Genomic DNA, 13,718 nt, shown 5'->3' on the forward strand with positions numbered 1-13,718 from the left:
CCTATGAATAAAGGTTGTGTTTTCTTCTCCCTTGAAGTGTTAATTTTGTGTGCATACTCATGGCTTCTGAGAGGTGAACAGTCACATTCCTCATAGGTTCAAACTGTGACTGGACAAATGTACTGAAGACTAATCCACTGAGGATTATTAAACTCAATGATACCATCTCTAGTACAGGGTGTTCCTGAGCCACAACTTCTGAGAGAGCTGGACAGCATTCACGCTTGTCTGATTTACCTTCCTTCTTTGGTGACTATTATTAATGCTGCATCTTTATCCAGATGTTCACCCTTAAATAAACCTCTCCTCCCTCCCAAAAAAGACATCCCCCCCAACATACTCCCCTTCCTTCCCAAATAGATGGGGGAAGATTTGGAAGTAAATGTGGGAGAAATCAGGGAACAACAAATGAAAGGAAATGGCCTCCGGTTGCACTAGGGGAAGTTTAGATTGGATATTAGGAAAAATTTCTGACAGCACTGGAACAGGCTGCCCAGGGAAGTGGTTGAGTCACCATCCCTGGAGGTATTTGAAAGATGCGTAGATGTGGCACTTAGGGACATGGTTTAGTGGTGGCCTTGGCCATGTTAGGTTTACAGCTGGACTTGATGATCTTAAGGTCTTTTCCAACCTAAATGATCCTACAATTTTATGAAATGAGAGGAATAAGGATAAACAGCAAAGAGCTGTTTCTCCCCATAGCAATCACCATTCGCAGGGCAAGAACTCGGCTCTGACCCAACCCATCTATTCTCATGGTGTAGCTATGAAGCCCTACCAATGTAAGTTCATTTTTGTTTCCTTCAGGAATGGCAATATTTTGTTTTTCCAAGTAGATCAGTTGGTCTAGTAGAACAGAGGCAATAAACACTTCTCCCAGTCTGCAAGAGGCACTGCAAAATTCAAGCTAAATATAGAAGTTGTGCTATGAATCCCACTTGCTTTTGACACTCGGTCAAACAATTGAGTGCGACAGATAACTGCGCAACGGGAAAATGGTGTCATTCCCGGGTGAAAGCTGGACGATCCTAACCGAGTTGGCGGCGTCAGGAGTTTCCGTGGGGTCCGTCACTGGGACGCGGTGCCCCGATAGCAGTTATGCGTTTTGCTCCCACGGCAGTTTTCGGGCCTCACCGGTGAAACGCAGATTCGGAGGACAGACACGGCGGCCGCCAGCTGACGGGGTGTCGCTGGGCTTTACAGAGCGGCTGCGGTTTCACAGGCGGAGCGTCCCCCGGGGCGCAGAACCGGGGCACCCCAACACCCGTGCGGTTATTTCGCCTCTCAGCCGGGAATCCAGCCTGCTCCGCCGCCGTAGCGACGGGAACATTCACCCTCCCACCCCCGTTTCGGCCCTTCTCTTCGGAGGCCGATCAGCGGCACGGCCGGGGGGGGTAAGGCCGGCGGCGGGGCCCAGCCCCGGGGGACGCGGCCTCGGCTGAGGGGGGGACGGCGGCGGCGGCGGCTGCCGGGACGGGGCGGGCGGAGCGCTGCCAAGGGCGGGCCGAAACCTGGCGACGGAGGAGGAGGAGGAGGAGGAGGAGGAAGGAGGCGGCGGCGGGGCGGTGCCGCGCCGGAGCGTGGCGGCCCGGGCCCTCCCCCGCCGTCTGGGGGCCGCTGCTCCGCCCCGCTCGCCGGCCCGGCCCGCGGCTGCCGGCAGCGACTCCATGCGCTCGGGTCGCCAGTGCGCAGCCGCGGCGGAGCCCAGCCGGGGAGGAGGAAGCGGCGCGGCGCGAGGGGAAGGAGGCCGAGGCCGGCGGAGGTGGCCCATGGCTCCGCGGAGGAGCGGGCGGATGAGGCGCGGGTGTGCGGGCCGCTAGCGCTCCCCGAGGCCGCAGCTCCGGTGGGCGAGGGGGCGAGGCGCGGCCGGCCGGCCCCTCTTGCGGCGGCTCCCGGCTCCGTGTCGGGGGCGCGGCGGTGGCAAGTCCGGCTCCTCGTCGCCTCCCTTCGGGCTGGTGTTATGGCCCCTTGGGGGAGCGCAGAAGGCTCCCCGGCTTGGAGGTCAGCGCAGCTCCTGCTCCTCGTCGTCTCCTGCTGCGGTAGGTACTGGTTGGGGGGGGTGACGCCACCCCTCCGCCTGCCTCTGCCCGGCCGGGAGGCGGCCGCCCGCCGCGGGGGAGGGGGAACAAAGCGGCCTTTCTCCCGGCCGGCCGCCGGCGGCGGGGTCCCTCGGCCCGCCCCGGGCCCTGGCGCCTCCCGGGACCGCCGCCGCGTTCCCCACCCGCGGCGGCCCTGCGGGCGTCCCCCGCCCCCAGCCCCGTCCTCCCCTCCGAGCTCGGCTGCGCCCGCACTCGTTCCGGGCTTTTTTTTTCCCCCTCTCTGTGGGGGTGGGCGGAAATCTCCTCAGGGAAGTCCTTAAAACTGCGGCTGGCATTTGGCCCGGCCACCCTCGGCTCTCGCTCCGGCAGATGTGCGTTGCCGGGAACTCCGGAGTTGGCGTGGGGCCGCGCAAACAAACCGGCCCCAAATTCTCTGAGTCACGAATAATCGCTGTCTGTGGATCACTGGGATGCCTGGGACATGTCCCGCGTCCGGCCGGGCTGCAGGGGCCGGGAGGAGCCCCTGGGAGCGCCGAGGGGCTGCGGGGACCTGGGGGGGGGGGTACGGGGGGGCTGGCGCTGTGCGACGAGTTGGTGACACATCAGCACAGGCCTTGAAGCCCTTCCAGGGACCTTTGCTTCTTCTCAGCCTGCTTTCAGTTCGTGCCCGAGTGGCATTTCACTTGTGGTTATGAACCCATCTTTAAACAGAACTGCTAATGAAGAATACCTGTGTAAATGCGCTGGGGAATGTGCTTATGTCGGCTTTTACGGTATGCAAGTGGCCCGGTAATACGCGGTAATAGATCAAAACGCAGATACTTGACGATGAGAGTTGTCACATGTTTTCTCAGGGAGTTGTGTTTGTTTTAGGAACTCGAGCGTAGGTTGTGTCCGTGGGGCCCCGACGCCGGGCGCAGCCTTTGGCACGGCGCTGGGCATGTGCCTTGCTGCGAGGGGGACAGCAGCGGGGGCCCTGGCTTAGCAGTTCCTCAAGTAGGTGCTTTGATTGAGCATATGGAATTGCAATCTCTTTTGCTGTTTAGCAAAACAAGCTTGAGTCTGGAACATCAAGATACTTCAGGCTTGTCGGTGCCGCGATCAGTGCAAGCTCTTAAGTGTAGATGTACCACGTAAATTTGTAAGAACATTTGCCCTTTCGCGTTTATGTGAGTAGAAGTAAGGTAGGCTTCTTCAAACAGAGCTACAGTTATGCCAGTGCCTGTAACAGAATAGTTACACTGCTATAAGTTAATTTTTCACGGAGCCTACTTGCATGAGCTAAGCAAGGTACTGACCAATCTTTTAAATGCACACCAAGTCAAGGAAAAGCGTTTTAATATCTATATTAAAAATTTGATATGTCAGAAGCTGAAGTGAAAAGCACAACTGGAAAGGAGTTGCCTTATTTATGGTAGAGCAGGAACTGGTAAATCTCAAGTCTGGATATATTAAGCTGTCCTTAATGTTTGTATACTTAATGTACTTGAGAAATTTAACTTCTGTACGAAGATTTTTAACAAACTCTGTATTTGTTTATTATGCTCTTGACAGAATTGAAATAAAAAGTAAAAATTATAATTGTTGTGATATACTTCATCACCCTGACTTCAGTAGATAGATTTGGACTGTGATGCTCTAGCTTAGGCAGTACAGTCAGCATTTCCGCTATAAAAATTTAAACCACAAGCATAATAATTAGTGAGAGAAAAAACAACCAAATAAAATTCTTGCTGAGTAACACTTTTTATAGACGTTTAATCGAGGCTTTCTAAAGTTCAACCATGAATGAAGGCTCCATAAGTTTCTTTTTGCCTTGCTGAGAAACACATCACCATCCGTTATCGCCACTGCCTGGAAAGAGAAGGTGCTTCCGATTTTGATCAGTGTGCTGCCTTATCCTCATGAGGGATTAGTTTCTCTTAACAATTTTTATTACAGATGTCTGAAGATCTGACTAGTTTCACTGCTCAAAGGAGAAGAACTTTCTCCTCCCCAGGCTAGAGCATCCAGAATGAAAGTGAGCATTTGCTGTGTAGTGTAGCCCTTTCTTAAGCCATCATTTGGTTTCTCCTGTTTGTTTCTTTTGGGAGAAGGAAGTGGGAGTGGGAACTGTTCCCTATTAAAGCATTTTGCCTTCCTATACAACTACTTCTAGCTCTTCCAAATTAAACTAATACCGACATGAATTTGATCAAGGCACTGCTGACAGCAGAGCTTTGGACGGTGATGTTGATTCTGAGCAGAGCCTTGTAGATACCATTTTGTTACTGCGTGTTAAGGCCTTGAATGCGGTAGGCGGTGCTCAAGGCAAACGCACGCTTGGAAAAGCAGTAGTGCATCACTTTGCTCGCTTTCCATTATGCAGTTGCAGAGCTATAATATCTAGAATTTTCCACTAATTAAAGTACTAAATTCACCAAGGTTGATATGTGGGCATTGAGCTCTCCAGAGAATGTTTCTCTGTTTCCCTGTGGTTAGTGAATTTTTCAAACCTTCCTGCTGATGATGACTATAATTATAAAAATTTGAGAAGGAGGAATACTGATGAGCGAAATATTGGAATAGCACAGAGTAACGAGAATTTTAACTTGGTGGGGTGTTGGGCAATGGTATTTGTTTTTAATATGTTTGGCCTTCCTGTTGGCTTGAGAGTTTTATATCCAAGGAATAATTAATTGTATGTGTCTCTGTGTAATCCTGGCATGGTTGTTACTGGGACAAATATGAAGACATTTCTGCATATCTCAAAGTACCTGACTGTTATCTAAGTTCAAAACAGAACCATATGTGGTGCAAGGCAGTTTCTTTAGGGGAAAGAAGTAGTTTGAGTAATTGGTCCTGTTCTTGTGGGCAGTATTTTTCAAGCCAAAGCTTGATGATTGATCAACTGGATGTCAAATGAATCTTACTTGTTTTCTTATTAAAACACAAACTTAGATTAGAGGACTGAATTCCTAATGTTACCATTTTGTTTTATTTTTATTTAACCCTTGGCTGGATGATGGTTTGTATCTTACTGGTGCTGTGATGCAGCATTTTCAGGACCAATTTGGGAGGGATTGGTGTTCCAGAGCAGAGGTTGAGTTATGAAAAGTCTCTGCGGTGGTGCAGAGCAAAGGCTAGGACATGCTTTCCTTTGGGACGGAGTCCAGAAGCATGGGTACTTGGCTTCTTCAGAGTTCTGGAAAGTTGAATTTTTTTACAGTCTTAACTATACTTGTCGCCCCAATATATTGTTTTGAATTTCTGTCCCACTGAACAGAAGACTACAGGGAACTTTTATAGTGTTCTGTACAGTCGGTAGTAGTCAATGCAGTAGTAAAGTAGGTAAACTTCCCTGCTTCTGGCTTCACCAGATGTAATGAGTGTCAAAGAAAAATATTTACAGTAGTAGGACAGGAAGACTAAAGCAGTTTGAAGGTAGAAGTTGGAGCAGACAGAGATCAGTCTTAATTCTCCTTGTCTCCAGGGTGGGTTTGACTTCAGTGAGTACTTCTTGAAGAACCAATGACTGAGAAACATTAGCAGAGGTCAGAAAATTATTATTCACAAAAATTGTAGGTGAAACAATGTTGTATGTTACTACTGCTATTGACATTATTCTGGCCCATTGAAGAAAGATATATTACATTTCTTATATAAGCTTTAAAACACTTAGTTTTGGGTTAGAACCATTCCAGATTTCTGTGGTACAAATGTTGCTTGAGATTACAATGAGACTATATGTATAATTCATTTTCATTTGGGTTTAAGATAAGGCAGGTAAAAAGTCATAAAAGTTCACTGCTCAGGACCCAAATTTTACTTGCGTGTCAGTTTGTTAATGATGGTATGAGGAAGAATGAATAGTTCTTCTGGTTCGTTCACCTTGTTTGAAAGAATAGCCTGAATCATGTAAGCAAATAAAAGTCTGCCAGCCAGTGACTTTATTTAATTTTCTAAAGAAATTGAACTATAAAGCCAGAACAGACTGTCCTAAAGGAATGTCTTGGCTTAATAAATTATTGTACCTTAAACTCTTGAACGTCATTCTTTAGTGATACTTTTGTTATATACTGAACAGATATATTTTGCAAAACTGTAAATTGTATTATTGGCAAAAGTGTTGCATTTAATTTATTAGAATGGTTTTGTAGTCCTTGAAGTGAAAATGTCCTAATTTTAATGCCATAGAAATTTATATTGTCCAAAAAGTTGATGTTATGTCAAGTTGTGCGAGTACGTACATATTCAGCTGGCTGTTCAGAGCCACAGTTAGGTCTGTAGTCAAATATCTATGAGGTCACATGGACAATACTTAAAGCAGTGTTCATTTGAGGGGAGAAGAAAAAAACCACATCCTAGACAACCTCGTAGCAAAAAGAGTTTGAAAATTTAATCTAAGGTAGTTGGTGTGATTGTTACTATGCACTAAATGAGAACATCATCAGCCAGAGGAAGAGCAGAGAGGTACTTGGAACCAGAATCAGGACAGAAGCCACCTGACTCCATTCCTGTCATCAGAGCAAAGCATATAATTAGCATGGCTTTTTTGGCTGCTTCTGTCATTGCTAGGAAAGGAAGAGCTCTGCTGGGTTAGTGTTGGAAGGGCCCTACAGGTGAATCAGTTTGACTCCTTTGCTTTAGTCACTCCTATTTTAGTGTCAACTAGATGTAAATTGTGTGGGTATTATTGTCAACTAAGCCCTAAATATATTGTTTACATTTGTCCTGGCTAAAAGTTGCAATTATGATCAGTCTTGCGGTTTGTTAACAGTCTCAAATTTTTTACACCTAGTATCTTTTGTATGTTAGGTACATCCCTCTACACATCGTTTATCTGTTATGATATGCCTCAGTTCCCAAGCTATAGACATTGTTTTCATACTTGTTAAGTATAATACCCTAATTTCCTTACAGTTTTTTAAAAATTCATGAGTACTGTTTGTACTGTATAAATAGTGTGGTTTTGCTTTCCTAGATGTCTCTGCATTTTCCAGTTTTAGCGTTCCATTTATATTTTCCCAGATATTTAATGATGATGTTAAATACTGGAACGGCTGAGATATCTAGCTAGGCATTAATTCAAAGAGTGTAATTTGTCAACAACCTGGGATTTTTTTTTTTTGCTTGTATGCATTTTAGAATTACTAGCTGTAACGTTTTGCAGTACCATTATTACTGAGGTGTCGGTTGGCAAGATTAGTACACATGGTTGTAAGAAAACACTGGGTACCAATTGCATTGGATACTGTGGAAGCTGGTTGTAGATCTGAGTTCCTGTGTTTACCTCTCAGTAGAAATAAATGCTCCAAGTGGTTTATAGCTGGCTATATTTGGGGGTACTGTGGGACATGACCCAGCAACATGCACTTGCAGCACAGAAAGCCAGCTGCATCCTGGGCTGCATCAAAATAAGCATGGCTAGCAGGTTAAGGGAGGTGGTTCTGCCCCTCTACTCCATGCTGGTGAGACCCCACCTGGAGTACTGCGTCCAGCTCTGCTACCCGCAGCACAGGACTCAGACATGGACCTGTTCGAGAGAGTCCAGAGGAGGAACACAAAAATGATAGGGGTCCGGAGCACCTCTCCTCTGAGGACAGGCTGAGAGACTTGGGGTTGTTCAGCCTGGAGAAGAGAAGGCTCTGGGGAGACCTTATAGCAGCCTTCCAGTATCTGAAGGCGGCCTACAGGAAAGCTGGGGAAGGGACTCTTGATCAGGGCCTGTTGCAATAGCACAAGGGGTAATGGCTTTAAACTAGAAGAGGGAAGACTTAGACTAGATATAAGGAAGAAATTTTTTTACAATGGGGTAATGAAATAGTGTAACAGGTTGCCCAGAGAGGTGGTAGATGCCCCATCCCTGGAAACGTTCAAGGCCAGGTTGGACGGGGCTCTGAGCAACCTGATCTAGTTGAAGGTGTCCCTGCTCAGTGCGGGGGGGTTGGACTAGGAGACCTTTAAAGGTCCCTTCCAACCCAAACTATTCAATGATTCTGCCTATGATATGATAACACACTCCGAAGAATTGTGTTGTTCAGACTACATTTTTTTTGTTTTCTACTCTTGATTTTTTGTTGCAGTTGTTACTTTAATAATGCTTTATTACATAAATGTTTACAGTTGCATTGAAATATGTAGTATGGATTCTTGTGAGTATCTAGGTTTAAACTACTAAATTTAGCATAACTGACAGATCAATGCAAATACTTTCAAAAGCACTATTCGAAATTGTAGTTCTGACTTGTTTCTCTGAACAGATACTTTAAATTTGGATATATTATAACTTTTGCTACATTGTTAAGATGTTGATATCTTTTTAGCAAAGCAAGCATGTTTAGTAGCTGTCTGCTAGTTGTTTTTTCCCCCACCTGCTATTCTGTTTGACACTCTGAATTTTAGGTTATGAGGGAATTCCTGTGTAACTTTCTTGTCTATTTTGCAAGGAACAACTTTCTGAAACTAGTCAGAAAAAAAAAAAAAGTTTAGAATTCCACACACCCCTGACTTATTGGTTACTGGATCAAAAGTAAGTTAGCAAGCAAGAATAAGAGCCCCCAGAAATTTAGGAAAGTTAACAAGTAGACCATATTTTGAAGGTGGGGGGGCGGGTGGAAGTCACACAAACCCAAAAACGTTTGGTTTAGTAGCTTGAGTTATCATGAGATGATCTCTCTTTTCATTTAAGCATCTTGTGACTTGTTAGTACTTTCCCAAATACCTTTAGTTGGTTGTGTAATTTTTGATGTGCGAGAGAGCTGAACTTGCTCGGTCTTAGTGAACTATGAATTTTCCACAAAGCAATGAAAGTGAACTAGTTCTGTTTCTCAGTAAGTGGAAAGTACGCCTGAACTGTGTATTAGGCTGTGAACTGCATGTTTTCACCCATGCGATTGTGTGTCTTTAATTCATGACTACCTTTCCCTTAAACTCTGAGACGTTTCCTCTGCTAAGTGGAAGCCCCTGGGACTGACTCTGGGTAATCTGAGCAGACTTTTTAAGTCAGTTGCAGCCAGAAAACAGTAGAGTGATCCTCTAACAAGCAGCGTGAGCACACTTTGGCATGTGGTGGAAGCTTATAATGAAGTTGCTTGTATTTAAGAGTTAGGAGAGGCTGCTGTAACTTGGTTTTATTACTCAGCTTTGTCTGAACCTATGGGGAGGCATAGATAGGTCCCTCTGAAAGTACGGATTGTGAAAGCAGTTCTTACATGGGGGGTGAAAAAAAAAAAAAGGAATTTTTTCCCTCTAATTTATACAGTGTTACTAGTAATAAGTTTGTTCTAGTCAATGTCTCTTAAAAATGCCGCGATCTTACTCATTTAAGGAACTGCTCCTTTAGAAAGAACTTTTTAGTAACTGAAGGTGAGCAGTTTAGAACAGAAAATGGAGGTCTTGTTGCTGTGTCTTGTAGAGGAAAGGCATCCGCTTCCATTTATGTGCTCTGGCTTCTAGATTTTTAGTTGTATGTGAATTCTCATAAGACTTTTTGGTTACTGCCTTTTTTCCCCGCACTTTACAAAGTGTATTTGTACAATGAATTAGTATATCCTGATAGGGTGTTTTCCTTCTATGAAATTGTATTTTGAGTATCTCAAGTAATAGAAAGTAAAAGCTTCATTTAGGGATATTGTAGTAACTGGGACTGAGCCAGATAATGAATAGGTCACATGCAGTAAACAAGTCCATATATATAAGTGTTCCTCTTATCGCATGGTTTTAAGAGCAGGCTTTAACCCTCCTCTCCTTTTTTCTTGCACATAGAGCTCAACAGAGTAATTTCCAAAGATAGAATGATACTAGAGTCCTAATTAATGTGCTGTTTTATTCATAATATTGTTGTATTTACTCCAGTCTGCTCTTTGTACTGCTAAGCAATTCTATTTTTCCATTTGCTCTCTTCTAAAGAAGTGCTCAGAGAGAGCACACAGGGATTTAACTCAAAATGCGTGTCTAAACCCTATGGAAATACTTGTAACTGGACTTGAGAGAGTTCATATTTCATTTTTTCCACAGTTGATATTTTTTTAAAAGTATGGAGATGGAACATTTCTCCTCTCTGTGATGTAAACATCAGTTTAAATATTCTGAAAGAGACGCCTATTGGTGAGTCAGGAAGATGAATAATAAAATCATCAGTCACATCTCTCTTGATCACAGACACCTGCAACTGGAAGTACTGAGTGGGATGGACCTTCCATTGTTCATGTTTCCTATCTAAAGGTACTGAAAGAGCAACCAGTTCCATGGCTAAAGCTCAGTTAGTGTCTGTGGTTAGAGATATTGATGAAGACTGGAGAGCTGGGATGGCAAGGGAGGGAAAGATTGGGACGTCTCGGGAAGGCACGTTTGCAGCTAAAGGTGGCAGAACTGTTCTTCAGTGTGAAAGAGGAAGGCAGGCTGTCTGGGAGAGCAGCTACTGTTTGAGGCTGTGCAAGTGGAAGGGAGGAAGGGAACCAGCCCCCTTTTATTTTAAGGGGTGTTATGGTGGCTGAGTGAGCATCTAATTAGTCTAAGAGGTTACTCTTATGAGTTATCAGCAAGCAAGGAAAGGGGTTTGAGTGCAGGCGGAGCTCAGGAATTGCATGAGGTGTCGCTCTCAGGCCTTCCAAGTGTTCTCAGGCAGGGGGATGTTACAGAAACATTAGGTTCTTGCATTTCACCTGTGCTTTAGAAAATAAGTAGATGAAAAAACAGAGGTGTTTGAGCATTTTGTAACTCAGTGTATGGCTTTCGTCAATGTTTTGAAACATCCTTTTTTGTGACCCTGCTGTGTGTTCCTCTTTCTGGCTGATACTGGCATTTGGCAATTGTGTGCTTTTTAGCAGCGTTACTGCTGGATGTGCCTGGGAGCTGTGTGTTTCTAGAGTCCGGTTACCACTGACCTCCCTGTTGCTGCTGATCCAGCTAATGCTGTTTCCAGTGCCTGTTGCCTAGGTGTTGCTTAGCTTGTCTCCCTCCAGTCCCTGATTTCAAGTTCTCTGTTGTGTCTGTCATGTGTGCACACTGTAACAAACGTTCAGTGGTATCACAGTTCTCATGTAAATGGCAATCCAATATACTAAAGCTGAGTGATAATGTTACTGTTCTTTTTCAGGTCCCCAGTACTACCTTTCTGTTTTTCTTCATCCATTGTGGTAATCTGGGACATTAATTTGCATGTACAGCCCTTTTGCCTTTACACTGTATATGAATAAGGCTTGGGAGAAGGACTATATCTTTATCCTCTTGCCTCAGTGAGGAGCACAGTCTGCCTTCCCCACTATCTGTTGGAGCCACACGGCTTGTGATTGGTGCCTTTGGGGTCCGTGAGGAGTTTTCCAGGAATAAGAGATCCTGTGTTCTGAATGTGTAGATTAGGAGGAGGAGCAGTGCTGCAAACTGTCCTATGCAATGGCATCTCCCAGAGGTGACTCCCTTGCAAGACAGAGCTGCCCAGAGAGAAAAGTTGAAGGTCACGGCTGGGGAAATGAGACCCCTCTCCACACTCCTAACAGAAAGTTCTAGTAGTGCTTGATAGCGAATTTTTGGAATGAGTATCATGAAATACTCAGCTGTACATCCGTCTTAAGATGTTAATTTAAAGCATGGGGGCCAGGAAGATGTATGTGGGACTCAAATGAGTAAGTCTATGTTTGAACCTCTTTCACCAGTTTTCTGGAACTGTCCCTAGTTTGTGGCTTTACACAGGAGGTGGATCTGCACTCTGGATTTAGCCGTTTAGAGCATTGAACATGAAGGAATTTGGCATAAAATGCAATAGCTTTCAGAAATGATTAATGACCACAATAAAGCTGAATTTAAATTTTTAATTTGAGATCCTGCTTGCTGACCATACTGCACGTTTGGGAGCCAATAAAGTGCTCAAAGCACCTAATTTGAAATAAGCATGCACAGTTTCTCGGGTGTGGGTGTGTTATTCAAGTAAAATGATCACATTGAACAGGTTTTTTCAAGGGAGATGAGTTACTCTGATGGGAAGGTCTGAACTAGCTTTAAACTTGTGAGTTGTCGAGCATGATTTATAAATTATTGCTATGAATGTAAGGATCATGGCATCGGACTCTCACTAAGCAACTCTTTCATGCTTGTACTGAAATACTGTGTACTTTGGTGTATTTTTCAAGTGTCTGAAGATATTTTAATTTATTTAGACATGTAATCAGAGTATGTGTTTTGCAGTTTATGGGGTTCCATTGTCCTGGGTCTGCTTTTTTCCCCTATATCTGGAAATCTGCTATTAAACAGGAAGGATGTGTACTTAAATGAACGATATACTTCATGATATAAAAGCAGATAAATAGAAATTCGAACATGGAGGCATTATGTCTGACATTGATCTTGTACTTGTCACCATGCTATGTCACATTTTTTGCTATTTTAAAATTCAGTGCCTCCCTTTAAAAAGGGTGTAGGAGCAAGTGCTGAATTTTGTTAGCAGGTTGGCTTTTAATAGAGTGGAATATCTGCCTGTATATGTTATTTTTTGCCCTTAATTTTACAGCTGAATTAGTGCGTTGAAGCCTAATTTACCTGTTTCCCTCTTCAAGCTACGTTCCTTAAAAAGGAAACCCATAGCTATTTGAACCTTAAAGCCTTTCCGTAGCAGTATAGAGTGAAGCATTCCCTGTTGTAGCATGGTCACAATTATTTAAAAAAAAAAAAAAAAATATTACCAAATACTGTGTTTTTCAGTTAAACTTCTCAACAGCTAGTATTTGCATATTTGTGTAGGGCAGGCTCTGTCATTAACCTATGACTTTGTTTCTTAGCCAAGACGAACTTTCCTTGTGCTTCAGATTGTCTCCTATTCTGTTGACTGTTGCCATAGCCCATCCTTAGTGAAGTTAGTCATCGACTTCATCCATAATTTTGTGTTAGCAGAAGTTCACAAAATCAAGATAAATCTTTGGTTTTCCAACTTGTGTATGATTTTGTGTAAGTACTACTAAGTCCTATGCTTGCTTTGAATACATATGTACATATTTGGAAGGGGGAGGGTGTGGAATTTTAATCCACGCTCAGCCTTGACTTTGCTGTGCTCTGTTGTGATCAGTTTAGATTTTACTGCTGGCATCAATAAGATCGAAGTCAAATCAAAATGAGCTGCTTTTAAAAAAGGTAGTAAAATTGTTACCTGCAGTTTGATAATTACAAGCAATGAAATTAACTTTAGACCTTAGAACTTTCAGTGGTGTGTTTATTAGTTCAAAATTATCTTTATAAAAAGCTGCATTTGAAAATTTTACCCACCCGGGATTATTGTAGGACATTTATCTCTGTTGTAGGTGGTCCACATTAGAAACCTATATAATTTGTTTTGCTTTGAGAGGACAAAGCCCAACAGGAATGTCATCTGTACCATCACTTTTAGCTGCAGCAGGCCTAATGGTTACCTTCTGTGGCCTGAACTGGCTAAAATAATACAAGAGCGAATACGTAGATCTCTTGAGAAATCATGTTGTCTTGGTGCCCCAACACTGGTAATGACTGAATCCATGTAAAAGTTGTCTTGTAATGTCAATGCTGAGCCTCTGAGTACTTCTGCAGATGATCCAGAATGGAAGATCAAGTAAATAGTCAAATGGATAACAATCAGTGATGAAGTATAAACAGTGCAAAAATTTGCAAGTATTCAGTCTTCACAGTATCTACTTTATCACAAATAAGCCTTGCTTTTCAGTTTTGCAATCTATA

The 13,718-nt window shown here is 43.9% G+C and overlaps 1 protein-coding gene across 1 annotated transcript in view; it reads left to right on the forward strand.

Annotated features, from left to right (window-relative positions):
• The first annotated feature begins 1,671 nt into the window (after positions 1–1,671).
• Positions 1,672–13,718, forward strand: part of LRP12 (LDL receptor related protein 12) — a 52,692-nt gene continuing 40,645 nt past the window's right edge. Inside the window, exon 1 of the mRNA XM_054193155.1 lies at positions 1,672–2,039. Coding sequence (XP_054049130.1) covers positions 1,961–2,039 — 79 coding nt within the window. The 5' untranslated portion in view covers positions 1,672–1,960. The remainder of the gene's footprint in view (positions 2,040–13,718) is intronic.

This window comes from Rissa tridactyla, chromosome 2, assembly GCF_028500815.1.
Source record: "Rissa tridactyla isolate bRisTri1 chromosome 2, bRisTri1.patW.cur.20221130, whole genome shotgun sequence".
Lineage (NCBI taxonomy): Eukaryota > Metazoa > Chordata > Aves > Charadriiformes > Laridae > Rissa > Rissa tridactyla.